The 23,602-nt window shown below is 43.9% G+C and overlaps 1 protein-coding gene across 4 annotated transcripts in view; it reads right to left on the bottom strand.

Annotated features, from left to right (window-relative positions):
- The window catches only part of LOC137332320 (prolyl 4-hydroxylase subunit alpha-2-like), a 116,588-nt gene that overhangs the window by 53,332 nt on the left and 39,654 nt on the right, over positions 1-23,602 (bottom strand). For all 4 annotated transcript variants that reach the window (XM_067996062.1, XM_067996061.1, XM_067996064.1 and 1 more), the window contains exons 3-6: positions 19,945-20,041; positions 19,062-19,213; positions 15,336-15,473; positions 5,715-5,954 (exon numbers count right to left, since the gene is read on the bottom strand). In XM_067996062.1, the coding sequence (XP_067852163.1) occupies positions 5,715-5,954; positions 15,336-15,473; positions 19,062-19,213; positions 19,945-20,041 (627 nt within the window). The remainder of the gene's footprint in view (positions 1-5,714; positions 5,955-15,335; positions 15,474-19,061; positions 19,214-19,944; positions 20,042-23,602) is intronic.

The following is a 23,602-nucleotide window of genomic DNA, read 5'->3' as shown; positions in this document are numbered from 1 at the left end:
AATTTAAAGACTTTCTACAAAGTACAGTGAATTTAACAGGAACATTTCTTAGTTGAAACCTGGGAGTACAAGCAGAACATTTAAACAAAACTTGAACAATCTGGATTATTTCCAAATTGGACATGATTCCTTCACAGATGTCTACTATCAAAATTTTATACAAATATAAACTCAGTACCAGGTTATATTAAGCAATTGCTCTTGGACAGACATACAAGTGTTATGATTTAATAATAAATTAGATTAAATGTGCATCGCATGCCTGCATCAGAAAATTTCTACAGTGTTGCAAAATTCTGGTTAAATCCTGCAAACACCTAACACAAAGGCAGGGGATTTATTAAGCAGTGGCATTACTAAGTTCACAAGGTAGGTGTGAATAAAGAAGTCTTTTGGCTTATTTCATTTCATCCTTTCAGAATGCCAACTGTACCATTAGCTAGTTGGCCTGGCTTCAACCACACTTATGCCAATCATTCAATCCCTGTTTCAAGAAATTCCTCAGGACATCTGTCCTAAACTTGCCGTTTACAAAGATTAGAGGATTGCCAAAGTCACACCTCTGTTCAAAGAAGGGGAGAGGGATAAACCTGGCAATTACAGGCCAGTCAGCCTAATGTCAGTGATGGGGAAACTTTTAGAGACAATAATCTGGGACAAAATTAACTTGCACTTGGAAAAGTATGGGCTAATAAATGAAAGTCAACATGGATTTGTTAGAGGAAAACCATGTTTGATTAACTTGATCAAGTTCTTTGACTAAGTTACGGAGAGGATCGATGAGGATAGTGCGGTTGATGTTGTGTATTTGGACTTTTAAAAGGCATTTGATAAAGTACCACATAATAGACTTGTTAGCAAAATTAAATCCCATGGGACAGTGGCAGCGTGGATACAAAATTGGTTAGGGGGCAGAAGGCAGAGAATAGTGGTGAATGGTTGTTTTTCGGACTGGAGGGAAGTATACAGTGGTTTCTCCAGGGGTCGGTATTAGGACCACTGCTCTTTTTGATATATATTATTGAGCTGGACTGGGGTATAGAGGGTATCATTTCAAAGTTTGTAGATGGCATAAAACTCGGAAATGTAGTAAACAACATGGAGGATTGTAACACACTTCAGGAGGGACAGACAGACTGGTGAAGTGGGCAGACACATGGCTGATTAAATTTAGTGCAAAGAAGTGTGAAGTGATATATTTTGGTAGGAAGAATGAGGAGAGGCAATATAAACTAAATGTTACTATTTTAAAGGGAGTGCAGCAGCAGAGAGGCCTGGGGGTGTACGTACACAAATCTTTGAAGGTGGCAGGACCAGTTGAGAAGGCTGTTAAAAAAGTGTATGGTATCCTTGGCTTTATTAATAGAGGCATAGAGTACAAAAGCAAGAAAGTTATGCTAAGCCTTTATAAAACACTGGGTAGGCCACAGCTGGAGTATTGTGTTCAATTCTGGGCTCCACACTTTAGGAAGGATGTCAAGGTCTTAAAGAGGGTGTAGAAGAAATTTACTGGAATGGTACCAGGGATGAGGGACTTCAGTTATGTGGAGAGACTGGAGTTGTTCTCCTTTGAGCAGAGCAGGTCAAGAAGGTCATTTGAATGGAAAAATACTACAAAATGCTGCGGTAGAGGGATCTGGGTGTCCTCGTACATGAAACACAAAAAGTCAACATATAGGTGCAGCAGGTAATCCTGAAGGCAAATGGATTATTGGCCTTTATTCCTAGGGGGATGGAGTATAAAAGCAGGGAAGCTATGCCACAACTGTACAGGGTGCTGGTGAGACCACACCTGGAGTACTGCATACAGTTCTGGTGCCCTTATTTAAGGAAGGACATACTTGCATTGGAGGCAGTTCAGAGAAGGTTCACTAGGTTGATTCCAGGTATGGAAGGGTTGTCTTATGAGGAAAGATTGAACAGTTTGGGTCTATACTCATTGGAGTTTAGAAGAATGAGAGGAGATCTTATTGAAACATACAAGATTCTGAGGGGACTCAATAGGGTAGATGCGGAGAGGATGTAACCCCTCATTGGGGAGTCTAAAACTAGGGGACATAGTCTCAGAATAAGGGGTTGCCCCTTTAAGACGGAAACGAGGAGGAATTTCTTCTCCCAGAGGGTCGTGAATCTTTGGAATTCTTTACCCCAAAAAGCTGTGGAGGCTGAGTCATTGAATACATTCAAGGCTGAGTTAGACACATTTTTGATCAGCAAGGGAGTCAAAGGATGTGGGGAAAAGGCAGGAAAGTGGAGTTGACGTAAAAATCAGAACAGCCATGATCTCATTGAATGGCGGAGCAGGTTCGAGGGGCTGAATGGCCTACTCCTGCTCCTATCTCTTATGGTCTTATCATGATGCTTCAGGCAATATATGGGGCAATTTGATGGACCAGATGGTCTTTTCCTACGCATAATTTTTATAATTTGTACCTTCATATGTTTCTGCTGCGGTTACTTCCTGCCTATTCCTTTGCCATTTTTTTCTACTTGGACACGTCACTGGTCCAGGCCAGTGCAGTATTCCTGTGCTTTCATGGGGGCTAGTCAACACAAATGTGTGCACTGTTACGGGGGTGGTTGGGGGGGTGGTGGGATGTGTCGATGCTTGTTATGGAGGGTTGGGATGACGAGGCTAGCTACCTGTACCATCCTGAGGGCTGTTTGACTATTTTCCAATTAAATGGCAAAATTAAGTGGCAGGGTCGGTAACCAGAGGACACAGATTTAAGATAATTGGCAAAAGAACCAGAGGTGAGATGATGAGAAGTTTTTTTATGCAGCGAGTTCTTATCATGATCTAGAATGCACTGCCTGAAAGTCTGGTGGAAGCAGATTCATTAATAACTTTCAAAAAGGAATTGGATAAATACCTAAAATGGAAACATTTGCAGAGCTATGGGGAAAGAGCAGGGAAACGGGACTAAATGATTGGCTCTTTCAAACAGCCAGCACAGATATGATGGTCTGAATGGCCTCCTTGTGCGCTGTAACATTCTATGATTCCACTCAGTACCAATGGTTGGAAAAAGGGAATGATTTGCTCAATACTGAGGCTGAAACAAAAAGGCCATAGGCTGATCACACCGGGGATAGAAGGGAATTCTCTGGGTACACATCACTTTAATAGGGGGATTACTCCCCTCAATTCAAAAGGAATCCAAAATTAGTGGTCATAAACAGAAGATAGTCACTAATAAATCCAATAAGGAATTCAGGAGAAATTTCTTTACTCAGAGTGTTTAGAATTTAGAATTTGCTACTACAAGGAGTAGTTGAGGCAAATAGCATTGATGCATTTAAGGGGAATCTTGATAAGTGCAGGAGGGAGAAAGGAATAGAAGAATATCCTGATAGGCTGAGATGAAGTAGGGTGGGAGGAGGCTCATATGGAACATAAACACTGGCACAGACCAGTTGGGCTGAAGGGCCTGTTTCTGTGCTATTAATTCTACGTAATTCGAAGTAAATTCCCAAAGAATGTGACTGAGCTTTATTAGGCTTCCAGGTTTTATTCAAACACAACATAAAAGGGGTAATTTACGAGTCTAAACTGTTCCGGGAACCTCGCCTGCTGGTAAATGTAAATTGAAAATTCTTGTACATGCTGCCTACGACTTCCTGATTCCTGACCTGCCAATGTGGGCTTCTGACAGGGAGGGCAGATTTATAACCACGGAGCACTCGACTTTCCTATTTTCTTGCCCCATTCCTGCTCAGTGTTAAGCGCCTCGATTTAAAATAGCGCTAGAGGTCAGTAATGTGATGGCAGCCCTAATGACTGCTCTTTTGGTTCAGCTCAGTTCTCAAGGTTTCCATGTGAAAAGTGAATATGCAGAAGTTTGTTTTTTTTATTATACTTACACTAATCAATTTTTTAAAATTATAAAAGCAACATCTCAGCAAGTCAGTTTTGGCAAATCTAGTTCATCAGAGCTTTTAGTTTTTTTGTCGTCATAGATTTCAAACAATAATAAAAGCAGCATTCCTAAATGTGATAGAAGTCCAGTGTCTGAGGAAAGCAAATCATTTTTGAAGTTTTAATGTAGGATTTTAATACAAAAGTCATTGATGTAAAATGTTTAATGAACACACAAGCACAGCTCAAAGTATTCCTACTTATGAAAGAAGCGCAGTGTGAGTGAAAAATGTGTTACCAACTTGATGTGCTGAGGCACAAGTTAGTATTCACAAAACATGCACACACACACTACCCACATTGACCATTCATGAAAGGAAGGCAGGATCTGGGGACAAGTCACCTGCAAAGCTTAACATGTAATGCAGTCTTTTTTTAAAAAAAAGAGATGTCTGTGTAAAGTAACCATAAGGAGTCATTATGTAGCATTATTATTGTTCTTTGAAAAGGAAGCCCTGCAAACAGCTGCTGCAACCCTTTAAAGAGCTACAGCAGTGCTTTCAGATTCAAAGTATCTGCCATAGCTTAGTTGGTAGCACTCTCGCCTCTAAGTCAGAAAGCTTCAAGTCCCACTCCAGAGATCTGAGCACAAAATCTAGGCTGACACTCCAGTGCAGTACTGAGGGAGTACTACACTGTCAGAGGTGCCTTCTTTCAGATGTGATGTTAAACTGAGGCCCTGCCTGCCCTCTCAGGTGGATGTAAAAGATCCCATGGCATTATTTCAAAGAAGGGCAGGGGGTTCTTCCAATGTCCTTACCAATATTTATCCCTCAACCAACTTCTGGTCATTATCACATTGCTGTTTGTGGGATCTTGCTGTGTGCAAATTGGCTGCCTGTTTCCTACATTACAACAATGTAACACTTCAGAAGTATTTCATTGGCTGTAAAGTGCTTTGGGATGTCATGAAAGTCTGTCTTTCTTTTCCTCGTCATTGTGCACCAACTCTCACAGGAGCCTGTTTTGCAGTTGGAAGCTTCTTGGGACAAGAAAGTTCACGCAAATCTTAAATTTCTGGCATGAACTGCTGTGCACTAAAAGTCGCCGGGACCTCCTGCAGCACCCCATTTCCATCAGAAATTGTGCACATCCATAAATGTTTGCCCTCTGGTGAGATCTAGGTTGATCCAAGAAAAAAGGATGGACTTGTTTGGCCTAATGGATTTTTTCCAAGTTCTTTTTTTATTTCTATTCTGGATTTACTCTTGTACTTTGTAACTGCATCCTAACCCTTCAACTGGATTATTTCCTTCCATTCCTAGCTTTGTTTTAATCACAAATCTAAATTCAAATTTGTAACTCTACAGCAGAAAATAGCAATTTTGGCATTTAAAAAAAAAATCACTCTCGGGATGTGGGCGTCACTGGCAAGACTGGTATTTATTGTCCATCCCCTAGTTGCCCTGAGAAGGTGGTGGTGGGCTGCCTTCTTGAACCGCTGGCAGCGATTTGATACAACGGACTGGTTTGCTGGGCCACTACAGAGGTCGGTTAAGAGTCAACCATGTTGGTGTGGGACCGGAGTCACATATAGGTCAGACTGGGTAAAGATGGCAGGTTTCCTTCCCTAAATGACATTAATAAACCAATTGGGTTTTAACGACAATCCAACAGCTTCTACTGATATCAGCTTTTTCAAAAAAAAACTGAATTCAAATTCTTAAGCTACTATGGTGGGATTTGAACTTACGTTCTGTGGATTATAAATCCGGGCCTCTGGATTACTAATCCTGTAACAGAACCACAACGCTACCATACCCCGGTTTTTGTGTTAGTTATTCTGTATTCTCACCGACAGCGACTAGTTGTTTTGTCAGATCAACAGCATGACTGAGGTCGCCCATCTGGTAGACGGAGTAGCTGAGGTAGTCCAGGGCTTCAGCTGTTGTTATGACGCTATCCTCCCCTTCGTCCAACTGCTTGATGGTTTGCTGCATCCACAGTACAGTGTGATAGTAATCGCCATCGTTGTATGCTATCCTCCCCAGCTCAAAGCAGTCCTCAACCGTGAGAGAGACAGCGTGCTGCACACCTGCAAGAGAATGTTGGCAAGTGTACAGACCAGTACCAAATAGGTCAATAAAACGCCACAATGTCAAGTGACTGCTATTTCTGACTAGGTGTACTAGAAACTACACTGTAGGCCAAGGCACTTTGATAAGCTAATGTTCAGATTTGCCTCCTACTTGGCCCCCCCCAAAGAAAAGAAAAAGTCGAATGATATAGATTTTTTTTTACAAGACATTTTTAATTAAAATATATCTGCACTGTTTAAATCAGCAGGGATTACAACAGTATAGCTAGTGTACGATTCAGTTCTGTTCCTTTCTTTACTAGTTTCATTGAACTGCTCATGTATTTTTTTTAATAAACTAGAAAATATTTCAAAGATACTCCTGAAGTTTAGGAAACTTAGGTGAGATTACTTCCAAGAAAGTTACAGCCCTAAAAGATAATAGGGCTGAGTGTCCTGAGCTTCGCCCTGGGAAACATACATTTCCCCAGGTACAAAGAGCTGAAAAAGGGGTGGTGTCTTTTTTGCCAGGTTTCCGCCCCTTTTATGTTACCCTGGGATTTTTGGAGTTTCCCTTGGGGGGGGCGGGGGCTGGAGGGGAGGGGGCAGTGGAAAGAAAATTGGCCCCAGTACAACTTTAAAAAGGGGCATTAGATTCATATCCTTAACTTCAAGAGAGCAAAAGCTGAAATGATGTGGTAGATTTTATGAATTAACAGATGGAAACTTATTTGGGGGGGGGTGGGGGGGAAGGGAAAGAGTGGGTGCTGGACTCCACTAATTTGTTTCTTGAATCTGATACAGAGCCTGCCTCCCTTCTAAAAAGGGGGCTTTCTTTACCAGAATATTCTAACTTGCACTATGAGTTAAAGTCTATCACACATATAGAACTGCTGACTTCAGCAGTTACTCTAGGTAGAAATACAAACAGGACTCAGCGTATCTACTTGGCACCCCCTAAAAAAGTCAAACAATATAGATTTTCATTTTTTTTTTACAAGACATTTTTAATTAAAATATATCTGCACTATTTAAATCAGCTGGGATTATAACAGTGTAACTGGTGTACGATTCCGTTCATTAATATTTCTTCCCTCCCAAATTGTATCACGTATGGTCTCCTGTTCAAGTAGTTTAGCAATAAAACTTGTGCAAAAATGGCTGCCACCTCTGCCTACATAACAGCAGTCGCTGCAGTCCAAAGTAATTAATTACGTGAGAGATATGATAAAGTGCTGTCAAAAAAAGACGAGGCCTCCTCCTGTTGGGGGTGATTTAAATCCCAAGAATGGGGGGGTTGGGAGTTGAAAATAGTTGTTTTTTGGGTTGCGACCACAACCCGACTTTATTTCCGGGTTTAACGTCAGTGTGTAAAAGCACAGGCTTCCCGCTAGGAATGCAAAGTTCAAAGATTTTGCAGTTGCGACCCAAAAAAACAATTTTCAACTCCCACCCGCCCGTTCTTGGGGTTTAAAATCATCCGCTTTGAGTTTTGGTGTTGATGTTGATCTAGATGTTGTATCTAGATCAACATCTAGTACTAAAGGGATGGGTTTCAGACAGTGTCAAAGACAATGCTACAGGTGGTGATAAAAATCAGCTAGATATTAGTTAGGCATTTAAATGAGTTAATTGCTTGGAACTGGTACCAGGTGGCACCAATTTCTGGTTTACTTAAGCCCCATTGCAGTAGCTCTAGTTTGAACTCCCACTTTACAGTCTTAAAACTCCAAAGCAACTGAATGAAACTGGAGTTTATAATTGCTAGGGAATATAGGCCTCTTGATTATTCATATTAACTTTACCAGCTATTTTTCTTTAGGCATGATTCCTGAGGTTTATATTCTTCATATGGCTATCCAGTGCCATTATTTATCTTTCTAGGGCAAAAATTTGACATGGGCACATCTGAGAAGCATAACAGCAGTGTATTGTTGTCCAATCCCTAGGATTAGGGGTGATGTGGAGATGCCGGTGATGGACTGGGGTGGACAAATGTAAGGAATCTTACAACACCAGGTTATAGTCCAACAATTTTATTTTAAAATCACAAGCTTTCGGAGATTATCTCCTTCGTCAGATGAATGAATGAAAAGGTTCTCAAATCGCATATCTTATACTATGTTGGGACAGCATCACACCAATCAAAAGGTGTCGTTGTTATTCAAACAGGCCAGTCACGGAGAACAGCACGTCCCAGTACACTCGATATACATTGTGTCTATTACACAGGCAGGCAGAAAGAAACTCAAAATGGAAGAGAGAGAGAGAGAGAGAGAGAATTTTAAAAAACATATAAATTTTCCCCCCTTTTTGCTGGTGGGTTTACGTGTCGCGTGACATGAACCCAAGATCCCGGTTGAGGCCGTCCTCATGGGTGCGGAACTTGGCTATCAACTTCTGTGTAAAAGACACAATGTATATCAAGTGTACTGGGACGTGCTGTTCTCCGTGACTGGCCTGTTTGAATAACAACGACACCTTTTGATTGGTGTGATGCTGTCCCAACATAGTATAAGATATGCGATTTGAGAACCTTTTCATTCATTCATCTGACGAAGGAGATAATCTCCGAAAGCTTGTGATTTTAAAATAAATTTGTTGGACTATAACCTGGTGTTGTAAGATTCCTAGGATTAGGGGAGCAGGATTGTTTTTGGAGAAAAAAACTAAGTTTTCCTTGATTTATTTTTGTTTTCTGCTTTACAGTAAACTATCACAGCTGGTTTTAAAAATATATAAACAATAAATCGCAAAAACATGTGGAACATTCGTTTAATGAATAAAACTTTAAAGTGGGAATAATTGCCTTTTGCAGAGGGAGGATTAATATAAAAATCAGAGATACACGATACAAGATGTTGAATGGAACCAACACAATATTATTTTCATTGTGAATTAAATTAACTCCTTGCACGTTTGTATACCAAAAAAATCAACATTACTCCAGGGGAGATCATGGGGTAAATTTTAACCCCGAAGAACGGGTGGGCTGGGGGGTGAGCGGGCAGGCAGTGAAAATTGTCGGTTTTGGGAGTAGGACCACATCCCGGCTTCAACCCACCGACTTCCGGGTTTGACCCAGACACATCTGGGTGTGTGCGTGATTCCGAAACCCACGAGTCCCACCGGCTTAATATTTAAAAGGCCAATTGAGCTGTTTACACAAAAATTTAACATCCTTAAGTAGTTTATTGAGTTACACCAGCCATTTTAACTGCTTGTGAACACATCTCCTGAAGCCTTTGAAAAACGCCATGGAAACGGAGGCGAGTTCCAGCCAGCACCCATCTGGCCCTTTAAACCAGTGATTGACACGTGAAGAAAAGGTGAGTTTTTGCAGCAGGGCAATCGGTTCTCTCAGACAAATCTTTGGCTGGGAGTTCTGTGTGTTTAGACTGAGATTTCTTTGTTCACACTCAGAATTCTTGTGTTCAGAAATAGTTACCAACTTTTTGGACCCCCTCAAACTGACACTGTCAAGATGGGGGGGGGGGTGGGGGGGCGCAATGAATTTATTCAACGGTACATCCGCAGCAGGCACGGCGTGCAGTTGTGGGAGTTGCAGCTCCACAAGACAGAGGTGCGCCACAAGGACCTGTAGAAGAGCAGAGTGGGGACCAACGGAGGGGCCAAGGTTGCAGGAGGCACTACCCTGGTGAGGGGTCTACAGACAGAGGCTGAACCTCCTGGACCTCTGAGGTGCAGTGTCTACGAAGGTCAGATTGAGTTGCCAGGTGGTTGCAGACATCTACAGACTTCTTCATGCAGAGCTGCTCCCAGCTGGGCCTGGTGGCCATGCATTGGCCGTTGCAGTTAAAGTCACCACGGCCCTTAATTTCTTCACCTCCGGATCCTTCCAGGGCGCCACCGGTGACATCGCCGGGTGTCTCAGTCGTCTGCATAAGTGTATATGACAGGTCAAGGATGGCTTGTTTGCTAGGACATCCCACTACCTCAACTTCCCCATCGACGACATCAGCGAGACCAAGAGGTCAGTGGGTTTCCACTCTCTGGCTGGCTTCCCACAGGTGTAGGGCGCAATTGATTGCACACACGTAGCAATCTGAGGACCTGCACATGAGCCAGGACTATTCATCAACTGAAAGTGATATCACTCCATCAATGCACAGCTGGTTTGCGATCACCGAAGGAGGTTTCTGCAGGTATGTGCCAGATTCCCTGGGAACTGCCATGATTCTTTCATTTTGCGCAAATCCAACATCCCGGCCCTCTTCCACCCACAAGACAGACTTAAGGGCTGGCTCCTTGGAGACAAGGGATAACCCCTGCAGACATGGCTCATGACACCTCTGAGAAACCCCACCAATGCGGCACAGCAGCGGTACAACGACAATCACATCAAGACCAGGTCTGCCATTGAACAAGCCATAGGAATGCTCAAGGTGCACTTCAGGTGCCTGGATCGATCTGGGGGACCCCTTCAATACTCACCAGTGAGGGTGTGCAGAATAATAGTCGTGTGTTGCATTGCAACATCGCTCAACAGAGAGGGTTACAGGTGGATGAGGTCTCGTGAAGCATCTGCACCTGCCATCAACATTGAAGACGAGGAGGAGGAGGACGATGGGCAACCCATCAGCAGAGCAGTGGCACATCTGGCTGCTCGTGATGCCAGGAAGTTACTCATATTTGATAGATTCTCAGAAGGAGATCTGCAAAGTGAAGACAGTCAAGTCCTCAGACCACCTGGAACAACCACCAACACCAACCCCACCCTGATCTGTTTGCACAAAACAGATCTATAACCACACGTACACCCATTGTAAATGCACACAATGGGTGGCATCAAGTCTCGGTGTTCACGATGAGGGACATGCAAGGGCGCTTTCACGAAAGGGACTAAAGAATGGATAAGACGTGGCAGTGGTGGTGACAATTATAACATTTAATGTGAATGTAAGAAAAAACAAATTATAAATTAAAAACATGACATTGCTTCAGACACCCTTGTGCATATCCTTGGTGATTACAAAACCTTAGCTTTCCTCTTCCCACTACTTCTATGTGGTGCATCCCTTGTGGCTTCAGCAGAGGTAGTGGCAGGTTGCTTACGTCCCTACCCTGACTGCTGAGCTGCTCTCGACCTACGCCCTTTGGGCTTTGGAGACGGAGAGGGCCCCGCCAAAGACTGTTTTACCTGTACCTGTGCAGGGGCAGACTCGGCCATCTGGAGAGGAGGCAGCATTGTGGGTACCGGTTGAGAGCAGGGTAACAGGTGAGACACGGAAGCGCATGGAAGTCCACTTCCACGTCCCCTTTCGTCATCATCCCTCTGCTGGATCAGGGCCCAATCACATCCACCACTCTGCTGGACAACAGCTTGGAGCACATGTGTGATGCCTTGTAAGGCCATGGCTAATGTATCCGTCTGCCCGTTTAAGGTGGCAGAATGCTGGTCACCCTGCGTCCACACGGCCTGAATGGACTCATTTGTGAGCCGTGTTTGAAGAGCAATGGAGGCTGCCATTCTCTCCATCACGGACATTCCCGCACTTAACCTGCGCCACCAGTCCACTAATGCTGGAGGTGGACTCCTCCATCCTCTGCGCTTTTTTGGAGAGTGTGCGTGGTATGTCTTCCAGCACCTCGCAAACGTGATGCTGTCCCTCCATCATTCTCCTTTTCAAGGATGGCCTCCAGGGTTCAGCTGAGCAGAGCTTGGAGAGGACTGCACCCACCGACACGGGCTCTCCACAGCTGGCTCGTGCTCACTTGTGTGTGGTGACTCATCAGGTGACAACCCAACTAACTGTCTAATAGGACCCACTGAAGTATGAGTATCTGCGCTGGTGCATGGCTTGCTATGACGTGACAGTGCGCCCTCAGAGACATGGAGCTCCTCTGAGGAATCACCCTCGTCATTGGTCTCTTCAGCACTCAATGAAGGTCCTGGAAGAGAACATGCAGCGATATAAGAATCATCACAGAAGTGATGTTGCGATGAGCATTCTGAGGTGTGCAACGGGTCAATTATTGATAACATCAATTCATGTTGTTTGTGAGGGATGTTAAAGTTCTGGTCACCAGACATTTGCCAGTCTCGGCATTCCTGCGTCCGGCTGAGCTCCAAGGCCTCCTCCTCCGCCTCGGTCAGGGCCACTATTTATGGTGACCCCCCTCCAGTCCTACTCCTCTCCCGTGAGTGAGGGTGACAGAGTCGCCTGATGGATGCATTGCTTTGAGAGGCTGCCCATGAAAGAAATGCATCAGAGGGTGAGTATCAGACAGATTCATCACATTGCATCAGGATTGGGGTGAGTGGGAGCGGTGGGTTCACGAATGGAGAGGTCAGGAAGTGCACAGAAAGTGAAGGTAAGTTGATAATGAGCCTTAAGTGGGTTTGAGGAGTGAAGTGATGGAGTAGGCTTGGCAGGACAGAGTGAGACGGGGGGGGGGTAATGTGCACCACAGGATGTAGGTGAATCAGTAACTGTACTCACATTTCCTGACCTGGTTAGTTCATCAATGTCCTTCCTGCACTGTACCCATATCCCTGTCACGGTGCTCCTGCTGCTCACCTCCTCTGCCACCTCGAGCCAGGCCTTCTTGGGGGCTGAGGCAGGGCGCTTCCTCCTATCCCTCGGGTATAGGACATCCCTCCTGCTCCTCACACCAGCCAGTAGAAACTCAAGTGAGGAATCAGTAAAGAGGGGTGCTGGCTTTGACTTTTATTGTTCCTTTGCTTTAAATTCCTCCTTTCTCCCTCAAAATCCAAAGTTGCAACGGCCCTTTAAATAATCCAGGCCCCAGCACATCATTCAGGTGCGCAGTACGCCCGCTGCACAGCTCGGAGACGTGAAACACGGAAGTCACATTAAGGGCCTTCAATTGAGTCGCGATCGCTCTAGGAAATGCACAAAAAAATTTTCCCAGTTTCCCACCCACATATTGACCCCCCCCATCCCCGCTGAGATCCCGCCTCTGTTAAAATTTACCCCCTCATGCCTTTAAAACCTATCAGGAAAAATACAACAGCCAAGGTCAATTTGTGTACAAGTTTAAATGGGTTCAAATAGGTTAATTCAATTTCAGGTTAGAAAATTGTTTTGGGGGCTTGTAGCTTAGTGATCGCCTTAATATTTTAGCTTACTGCCTGAAGAAACTGAAAAAATACCAGACATTACAAAACAAAGCAGCATTGATGGTGGTATAGGCCCCCCAGTGAGTGCTTAGAATGTGGAACTTGCTACCCCACAGAGAGTAGTTGAGGCGACTAGCATAGACGCATTTAAGGGAAAGCAAGATGTCACTTGGAAAGGCATGGTTTAATCAGGGATAGTCAGCATGGATTTGTTCAGGGAAGGTCATACCTTACAAATCTGATTAAATTCTTTAAGGAAGTGACAAGGAGGATTGATGAGGGTAGTGCAGTGGATGTTGTCTACATGGATTTTAGTAAGGCATCTGACAAGGTCCCACATGGCAGACTGGTCAGAAAGGTAAAAGCCCATGGGATACAGGGAAATGTGGCGAATTGGATCCAAAATTGGCTCAGTAACAGGAACCAAAGGATAAAAGTCAATGGATGTCTTTGCAAATGGAAATCTGTTTCCAGTGGTGTGCCACAGGGCTGTGTTGGGTCCCTTGTTGTTTGTGGTATAAATGATTTGGACTTGAATGTAGGGGCATGATTGCAAATTTGCAGATGACACAAAAACTGGCCGTGTAGTTGATAGTGAAGAGGATAGCTGTAGACTCCAAGAAGATATCAATGGGTTGGTGGAGTGGGCGGAAAAGTGGCAAATGGAGTTCAACCTTGAGAAGTGTGAGGTAATGCACTTAGGGAGGGCAAACAGTAAAAGGGGATACACAGTAAACGGGAATATATTGAGAGGGGTAGAGGAAGTAAGAGATCTTGGAGTGCATGTGCACAGGTCCCTGAAGGTGGCAGTACAGGTAGATAAGGTTGTGCAGAAGGCATACGGAATGTTCTCCGTTATTAGTCGAGGTATAGAATACAAAAGCAGGGATGTAATGATGGAACTGTATAAAACGCTGGTAAGGCCATAGCTGGAGTATTGTGCGCAGTTCTGGTCACCACATTACAGGAAGGACGTATTTGCTCTGGAGAGAGTGCAGAGAAGATTTACAAGAATGTTGCCAGGGCTTGAAAATTGCAGCTCCGGGGAGAGATTGGATAGGCTGGGGTTGTTTTCCTTGGAGCAGAGGAGGCTGAGAGGTGACTTGATTGAGGTGTACAAAATTATGAGGGGCCCAGATAGAATAGACAGGAAGTATCTGTTTCCCCTAGCAGAGAGTTCAAGAACTAGAGGACATAGATTTAAGCTGATTGGTGGAAGGATTAGAGGGGACATGAGGACAAACTTTTTTACCCAGAGGGTGGTGGGTGTATGGAATTCGCTGCCCGAATTGATGATAGAGTTGAGGGTCCCTGCCTCTTTTAAAAAGTACCTGGACCTGCACCTAAAGTGCTGTAAGCTGCAGGGCTATGGGCCGGGTGCTGGAAGGTGGGATTAGAACGGGCACCTGGTTGTTCTTCGAGCCGGCGCAGATACGATGGGCCGAATGGCCCCCTTCTGTGCTGTATCTTTTTTATGGTTCTAAGATAAACATATGAGTGAGAAAGGAATAGAAGAAGGATATGCTGATCGGGTTCGCTGAAGTAGGGAGGGAGGAGGCTCGTGTGGAGCATAAACACCAGCATGGAACTGTTGGGCCGAATGGCCTGTTTCTGTGTTGTACATTCCATGGGTTTAGATGAATGAGAGGTGATCTCATTGAAATGAATAACATTCTTAGGGCTTGACAGGGTAGATAATGAGAGACTGTTTCCCCTGACTGGAGAGTCTAAAACTAGGGGTCATAGTCTCAAGTTAAGGAGTCGGTCATTTAGGACCGAGATGGGGAAACAGTTCTTCACTCAGAGGATTGTGAATCTTTGGAATTCTCTACCCCAGACGGCTGGATGCTCAGTCGTTGAGTATATTCAAGACTGAGATCGATAGATTTTTGGACACTAAGGGAATCAAGGGATATGAGGATTGGGCGGGAAAGTGTAGTTGAGGTAGAAGATCAGCCATGATCTTATTAAATGGCGGAGCAGGCTCGAGGTCCACTAAGAGTGCGGTACAAATTAACTTGCCTTCTAATTTTCTTTCTCTGTCTAAAAAAAGCCCCTTATTTGTTGACGTTCTCTTCCCAACTCCCCGGTACTGCTGAGACAGGGAGCTCGCCATTTTTTTGGATTGTTACGTCAATGCATTGCAGCACCAGGCTACCCAAGATGGACACTTCTTCACCAGCTCACAGATGCAAGGGCAAATTGAAGCCAAGCAGCTGCAGTGATGCAACTCAATACACATTGTGTTTTCCACAATTTAGTAACAGTAGCCGGAATCCCACTGTTCTGTGTACCTGGCAGTCTGCCCTTGGAAATACTTTCTGAATCCAGTCTGTAGGTGTCCTGCAATCGCAGGAGGGCCTTTGCTGCTCCATTCTCATCTTCATCTGTTGGAAAATACTGTCGTTGGATTGAGAGGTTGGCAATGAAACCTGCCCAGGAATGGAAAAGAAATGCAATTGTGAGAAATTGCAAATGGGTGAACAATACGTTTCATAAATTGTCTTATTGATCATAATACCGCCCCCTAATGCTTGCCAAACCTCAAAACGGAAAGTGGAGCTGTCCAATTGTTACAAAAAGGTAGCTGAGCGAACCACTTGATGAATATTGAGCCATAATAACCAAGATGGCCTAAGATTCAATCACCAGTCTGTGCTAAATTGACTGACTGCTGCTTGGGTACAGCTTGGGTTGCTATAGCACTATTGTTGGTCCCAGTATCCCTGGACTAGAGAACAGAAAAAGAAAAAAAAAATTCAAATGAGCATCTTGCTTCTCACTTCTATCAGGTGACCCCTGATGAAAAGAGCATATGTGGACATAGTGTGAGATCGGCAGCTTGCGCCAGCCTGGAATTCTTTAGTACCACAATAGTTCTTTCTCAGCCGCACTATTTAATTTTGGGACATCCTGATTAAATGGGGCAGTTGAGAGGTATGGGTACAATGGTACAGCAGCAAGACTTTGTGCTTGGAGGAAAAGAAAAACAAGATATAAACTATCATCCAGGTTCCCGTCAAACTGCATCATCCAAGCCCTGTGCACGTGTACAAAACAATGGACAAAATAAATAGCAGAGCTAGTCCTGGAACACCAGCAGCACAGTACGAGATCAATCTGCTTTCTATCTATATCTGCCACTTTTGGAAAATTAGTCAGAAATATTGTAGTTAACAGGAAACCAAAAACATTCAAAACTGAATAATGCCTCACAGACACCATGTTGCAATAGTTATTCCACCTTTGGAAGAATGTTTTTCTTTTTTTAAAATAAAAACAGGTTATAGAACTTCATAAATAAATATCCTGATGTGTAAATTATCTCCGATTAAGAACATCTGGGGCTCAGTATAACAGAGCCAGGCCTTGGAATGCAATCAGAAGTTTGATGAGCTTGGGTGCAGCCTCTGCATCAATCTGAGAGCAACAGTACATTAGCACTTTTGTACAAGGACACTCTTGCCTGTGGTGACCTGCATCCTTCAATCGCCTGTCACACTGCTACCATCAATCTGTTCTAGACCCAAATTATGAAGAGAATATTCAGCTAAGGTATAAAATATTACTGTCCTGACATGGAAGTACATGTTAAACACTTGGCATTTGTTTTGTAAAGGGTTACCCAATAAACAACACTGCAGCCTCAGAAACATCTACAAACCACAAGGACCCACTCCCACCTGCCAGAATACCAACCCTCTCATTTTGCCTTAGAGGGGGGTACAATGAAGGTTCACTAGATTGATTCCTGGGATGGGAGGGTTGTCCCATGACGAGAGATTGAGTAGAATGGGCCTATATCCTCTGGAGTTTAGAGGAATGAGAAGTGATTTCATTAAGAATTTTATACGTTTCAGAGAGCTTGACAGGGTAGATGCTGAGAGGCTGTTTCCCCTGGCTGGAGAGTCTAGAATAGGGGTCATAGTCTCAAGATAAGAGGTCAGCCATTTAGGACAGATATGAGGAAAAATGTCTTCACTCAGTTGTGAATCTTTGGAATTTTCTACCCCAGAGGGCTGTGGGTGCTCAGTCGTAGAGTATATTCAAGATTGAGATCGATACATTTTTGGACTCTAAGGGAATCAAGGGATATGGGGATCGGGTGGGAAAGTGGAGTTGAGGTCGAAGATCAGCCATGATCTTATTGAATGGAGGAGCAGGCTCGAGGGACCGTATGGTCTACTCCTGCTCCTATTTCTTATTTTCTTATGTTCTTAAATCCCAGTACATAATAGTATTTCTCCATGACACACCATGAATAGGGTGCATCCATTATTTAGTTTTTCAAATGTTAACATTAGTTATATTGTTTAGAAACTCCTCTCTCTCACTCTCCAGCTTTAAAAATCTTCTCAAAATCTTTCTCTTCAAATAAGCTTTCAGTCACCAGTCCTAATCCCTCCCTCCATGGCTCTGTCATTATCTCTATCCTTGTCTCGTTCCTGTTCTCTATCTCCTCATTCTCTATTTTTCCATCTCTAATTCAGGCTCCAATTGGTTCAATGACTATAATCGATTGGCTGTGCACCTATTCTCTGTAAAGCACCTAGACACACAAGTACCGATTTTAACTGAAGGTGTAAGCGCAGTGTGTGAGGACCCAAGGCAGGTGGCAACTCATTCGGCCTACTGCAGTGTGAGGCCCGGAAGATTTTAACTCTAGGGTCTCATTTAAATGATTTCAATTGGATTCCCAACAAATCCGTCGGGAATAACGAGGAGGCCACGGCCAGGGAGCCAAGGCATTCAGTAACTGCGTAAGAGAGGGGAGCGTTTTCTGAGGCGATTGCGGCCAGGGGAGGGGGAGGGAAAGCTGAGGGAGATGGAGGTCCGAGGTTTCCGTCTGGGGCCTGGAAGAGCACTTCTGCTCCCCCGGCCCACAAGAAAACCTTCAATAATTTTTTAAAAAAAATTCATAGATACCTGGGCCTCTCCTGACCATGATTCTGCCTGACTCCAGGTTTCACTGGCGAATCAGTCACTGGGCGTTGGACCATAACGTTTAAATATTGATCATAGAATCATAGAAAGTTACGGCACAGAAGGAAGCCATTCGGCCCATCGTGTCTGTGCCGGCTGAAAAAGAGCTATCCAGTTTAATCCCACTTTCCAGCACTTGATCAGTAGCCCTGTAGCTTACGGCACTTCATGTGCACATCCAAGTACTTTTTAAATGAGTTAAGGGTTTCTGCCTCTACCACCCTTTCAAGCAGTGAGTTCCAGACCCCCACCACCCTCTGGGTGAAAAAATTTCTCCTCAGCTCCCCTCCAATCCTTCTACCAATTACTTTAAATCTATGCCCCCTGGTCACTGACTCCTCTTCCAAGGGAAAAGGTCCTCCCTATCCATTCTATCTAGTCCCATCATAAATTTTATATACCTCAATTAAATCTCCCCTCAGCCTCCTTTGTTCCAAAGAAAACAACCCAAGCCTATCCAATCATCTCTCATAGCTAAAATTCTCCAGCCCTGACAACATCCTCGTAAATCTCCTCTGTACCCTCTCTAGTGCAATCACATCTTTCCTGTAATGTGATGACCAGAGCTGTACACAGTACTCAAGCTGTGGCCTAACAATGTTTCATACAATTCTAGCATAACCTCCCTGCTCTGATATTCTATGCCTCGGCTAATAAAGGGAAGTATCCCGTATTCCTTTTTAACCACCTTGTCTACTTGTCCTGGTACCTTCAGGGATCTATGGACGTGCACTCCAAAGTCCCTGTGTTCCTCTACACCTCTCAGTATCCTCCCATTGATGTCAATGGAAATAAAAATCGGGAGAGATGTGACTCGCTAGCACCTGTTTTACACTATTGCACAAAGTCAAGATCTGCCCTGGGGTTAAACACCAGGTTGACTACATAAAGTAATCCCCAATACCATATTCCCAATAGAAATTATAAGTTATTACTCCACGTCACAGGTGAGAACGCCAGCAGAAATAATACAGCCATTACTTTCCCCTTTAAATAGATGGAAATCCCAGTGGCTATCTATCACTTTTGTTACTTACCATCAGAAGTATGCTGAAGAACCAAGCTCTCTAGTTTTAGCCAATCTGTGTTCAGCCGTTTCATGAGTTTGTACGCATTCACTGGATGGCCCAGATATCCTTCCGGGTCAGAGGTTGACGTGTGTGTCAGCTGATCCAGCTTTTCAGCCCAGCTATAAAAGGTGGCAGAAGATACTAATATTAGGATGGGAAATTTTAATTCCACCAAAATTGTATCCTCTAAAAGACCACTTTGACACATCTTAGTAGAGACAGGACTCCCTGTTGCTCCATTGTGCTGGAGTAGCCATTCATCATCATACTTTGTAAAAGTGGGGACTATTCAATACCTGCCCATCAATTGCGCTATATCACTGACTGGATAATTTACTAGTAGCATTTGCAAGTAACACAGTTACAGTAAGGTATTGGTCCTATTGTCACTTCTGTTGTTGACTAGTACGTGCTCGACATTGAGAGGGAAAACAGTGCTGAAGAACAAAAAGGTTCTCATTTTAGGCAGCTTGTGTCAACCTCCAATACACCTAACTGAGGAAGACACATTCAGATGCAGGGTAAAACTCCCTCTACTCTGCTTCAACAATGCATTCTAGCTTGAACCTCAAATTACCTATCTCAGTGGGCCTTTAAGTTATGGCTATGGATACATCAAAATGTTGGTTCTGGAGGGTGAAAGCTGCAATCCCTTACCCCCAGCAAGGAACAGTGCTTACTGGGATGGTGGGTCCTATCTTCACCTCACACAGGCTTCCCACTGGAGGCACAGGATCTATTCTCATAACATTGAGTGCCAATAAGGGATATCACCGTCAGCAAGGAAGCAAGTAGCCACATAATCATTAAGGTGACTAGAATAGGGTTTAAACATATTGCCAATAAGTACCTTTTAATTGCTGTTAATTTAGTCTCTTCTGCTTTTATGTATTCTTTCAGAGATTTGACCAGGTCTTTTTCTGTGTAAATTAAGTCTGTCATTTGACCTGAAGGAAAGAGGAAACATTTTAAACAAAGTTAATTCAAGAATGCCTATTCCCTAACAATTAAACTCTTGGATGTATATTATCAAAGATAACATTAAATGGTAGAAGCCAAGATTTTCCCACATCTGCAAAGCACAATCATAAAACTCAGATCATTTTTGGCTCCTTTTATTTATTTTGCAGGATCATTAACCAATTTTGAAGTTAACAAAATTGTACAAGGAAGAACAGTCCTGGACATGCACAAAGTCGCTAATAGTCTTTACTGCGTTTGAACGCCACATGGTTAATATCCAGTGTTGTGACAAGCCCTTTAAGAATTTATTTGCCTTAACAGAAGCACTTTGAAGATCAGGTGGCTTCAAGATGACACTGGGATCTCAGGACCAAGTCAAGCATTTGTGTCAGACTCAGTAATCCAATAACGCCGCAGTATTCCATTACGCTGTTGATGACTGACCAGTCAGCTAGAAATCGAGGGGTAGACCTGTCACTATGGGACTAGGATTCATCCCACTCAACTCCAGATAATCCTGCAAGCTAATGCCTCAAGGTGGGGTGGTCCTACCTGGACAAATCGCAGTGTTGAAGGCCTGGTTTTAACTGATTAAACACTTAGGGCCTTAAGACTTGGCTCTGCCAATCTGCACCCATGCTCTCTGGACTTAGGTTAATGGGATGTGTTCCTGTGGCAAGAGTGTGTACTCTGTACTGGACAAACAGAAACCCTACAAGTGGTTGCAGACACTTAAGTGCAATATCAAGGGAGTGCTGCACTGTCAGAGGTGCAGTCTGTCAGAGGAGATGTTAAATCAAGTTTGCCCTCTCAGGTGTAAGTTAAAGATCCCATGGCACTATTCAAAGAAGAGCAAGGGAGTTCTCCCTGGTGTTCTGACTAATATTTATCCCTCTACCAAGATGACTAAAACAGAGATTATCTGGTCATTTATCTCACTGCTGTTTGTGGATCTTGCTGTGCACATTTTAACTGTCGTATTTCCTAAATGACAACAACTTGCATTTACATAATGCCTTTAACATAGTGAAATGTGCCAAGGTGCTTCACAGGAGCAAAATCAAACAAAATTTGACACCAAGCCACATAAGGAGAGATTATGACAGGTAACCGAAAGCTTGGACAAGAGGTAGGTTTTAAGGAGGAGGTCTTAAAAGGAGGAGAGACAGTGACAACACAGCAAAAGTTATCAGTTTCTTTCTTTCTTTTCAAGCATTAAGAGCCCATTGGATTGCAGTACAAAGGTCTTATCATAGGCTAAGTCACATTCCTCAACATTTTACAATATATACAGTGGTTTTGAAATGATAGAATTAAGATTGATTGCAATACATTACAGGTCACTGAACATAAACTAAACCAGAGAGGAATTCGGAACAAGTCCCAGCCATCTGCATAATGTTTCTTTCAATCAAAACAAGATCCAGTCATATGACAAATAGAAGTTAAAAATAAAACCAGACTTCACCTTGTCTGTGTGGTCAGGTCACTTGAACTGACACTCCCTACTTTCCTCCAATTCCTTGCTTAGCGGGCGGTGGAGTGCTTCTTGTGGAATAGCTATTGTTTCTAAACAGTTACAATCACATGGTCTGCTGTAGCACATTGATTTTCTTATGAACACCACTGCGATCTCAATGTCTCAGCATTCCTGCTACAACTATGTTCCAAAGCACCAGGCCTTCCTGGTGTAGGTTCGAACTTGGGGAAGTGAAATTCAAACTTTCGGAAAAGAAAACATTGCACTCTGGCTCATGGCCAATTCCCAAATTGGAACTAACTTGAGCAAGATATTTTTCCCTGACAGTGGTAAGGGGATGAGGAGGGGGGGGGGGGGGGGGGGGGGGGGAAGGGAAATATACCATAACTGTGCATGAGTTGTTCCTAAAAAATTAAAATCAAGTAATTGGAAAGTAGCTGCAGTGACTTGCTTCTTTTCCGTAATTAAAGGGTGATTACTACCAATTCAACCTTTCAATGACAATCTTATTCTTGTGCTTGACATTACATCCAGCTTCAGGAGAGCCAGTGAATCACTAAGGTTATCAACCCTCCAGGAATCAAAGATTAATCTCTTGGACATTGCTGCGAGCAACCCAGGAGAATAATCATAGGGACATTAAAAATATTTGTGTTTTTTTTTCCATTTTCTTTGACTACTTCAATTTATTAGTTATAAAAATATTGGAGAGGGAGAAAAAAGGCTGCTTGACTGGGCTGGACAATTGGAGGTGGGAGGTCACGTGATGATTGAAACCTCCAGGAATACGTCCAACCAAAGTTGACGACTCTATGCATCGTCCGCTCGTGTACACTCAGAATGATGAACCGGTCTGTGTAGGTGTACTGGACTCTGATTTCATAGAGATCCACAGAAAGCAAATTTGTGCGACTTTACATTACTAAAAGCAGCTCCATTCTCCCATGGCAGAATCAAAGACCCACATTTTACTGCATCTACAACACTGCCATTGCAATAAGTGAGCTGTGAGGGAGACCCATACATCTGGAGCCAGCCACGCTTCTATAGCGGAAAAGCAATTTCTATTGTCACAAAGAAACCCATTCAGCTGTGGGCAGCCTTCTTGAGTCGGTGTCCTGTACAATGGTACAAGCTATTCTTGAATGGGGTAGCTGGAAAATGTCAGTAATATGTTTCAGTGCAAAGGTCTCGTCCCTCCAAGCTAATGGAAAGAACAAGGATCCAGACTGCTTTTAAAAGTAAAACCAATGAGCTTCTTTTATTTCCCTGTTGGGAGTAAGGAGAGCCTGCCAGCCAGACGGGTTCCAGGTCTGTATTTTCGAATGTGGTTCTGAGGGACCTGTATTACTCTAGACAATGCTGAGCTTTGACACCACACCAATAAAAAAAACAGGAGACTTAAACGTGCTTGCAGTAGAGTGAACCTGCTGGCAAATCCTGTTCACCTGGAACCTCCAATTGCTGATGACTTAATTTTTCACATCCTTTTATTCCTATTGTCAGCATAAGTGCATTTGTATTTGCACATAATCTCACCTGATGTCAGGGGAGTGGTGCTGCACACTCACTTTTACATCCAGACTGGGGGAGCCGGGATCCACTTTCGTACCGAGTCCTGACGACCATCGTGCACATGACCAGCTCTCTGCGTTGTGACATAACCAAAATTATCCCACCAGATCACCAATGGCTTCACAGAGGAGACCCGGGCCTAGAAATTGGGCCACGTAGCGCCTGCTTTTTAGGTGAATCCCCCCACCCCCTGCAAGGCCCGGGAACCCCCCCACCTCTCCCCGGCCACCAATCACCTACCTGTGGGCCGATCTTCCATCACTTACCTGCGTGGCCTCCTCCCACAGCACCCTCCATATGGGAATGGGATCTGAGGCCCAATACCCGGGGCTTCTTGGACCTTACCATTCATGTGCAGGGCAAGAACCCAAAAAGAGACACTCCCGAATTTCTAGGCTCCGATCTTCTTCCATTGGGAGCATCCATACACGGGCAGATTTTATGAATGAGTGCTCCTGTCATACAATGTCTGCATGAGGAGCACAAATCT

This window comes from Heptranchias perlo, chromosome 14, assembly GCF_035084215.1.
Source record: "Heptranchias perlo isolate sHepPer1 chromosome 14, sHepPer1.hap1, whole genome shotgun sequence".
Lineage (NCBI taxonomy): Eukaryota > Metazoa > Chordata > Chondrichthyes > Hexanchiformes > Hexanchidae > Heptranchias > Heptranchias perlo.
The sequence above is the reverse complement of the archived record's forward strand: the minus strand, read 5'-3'. Positions and strand labels throughout refer to the sequence as shown.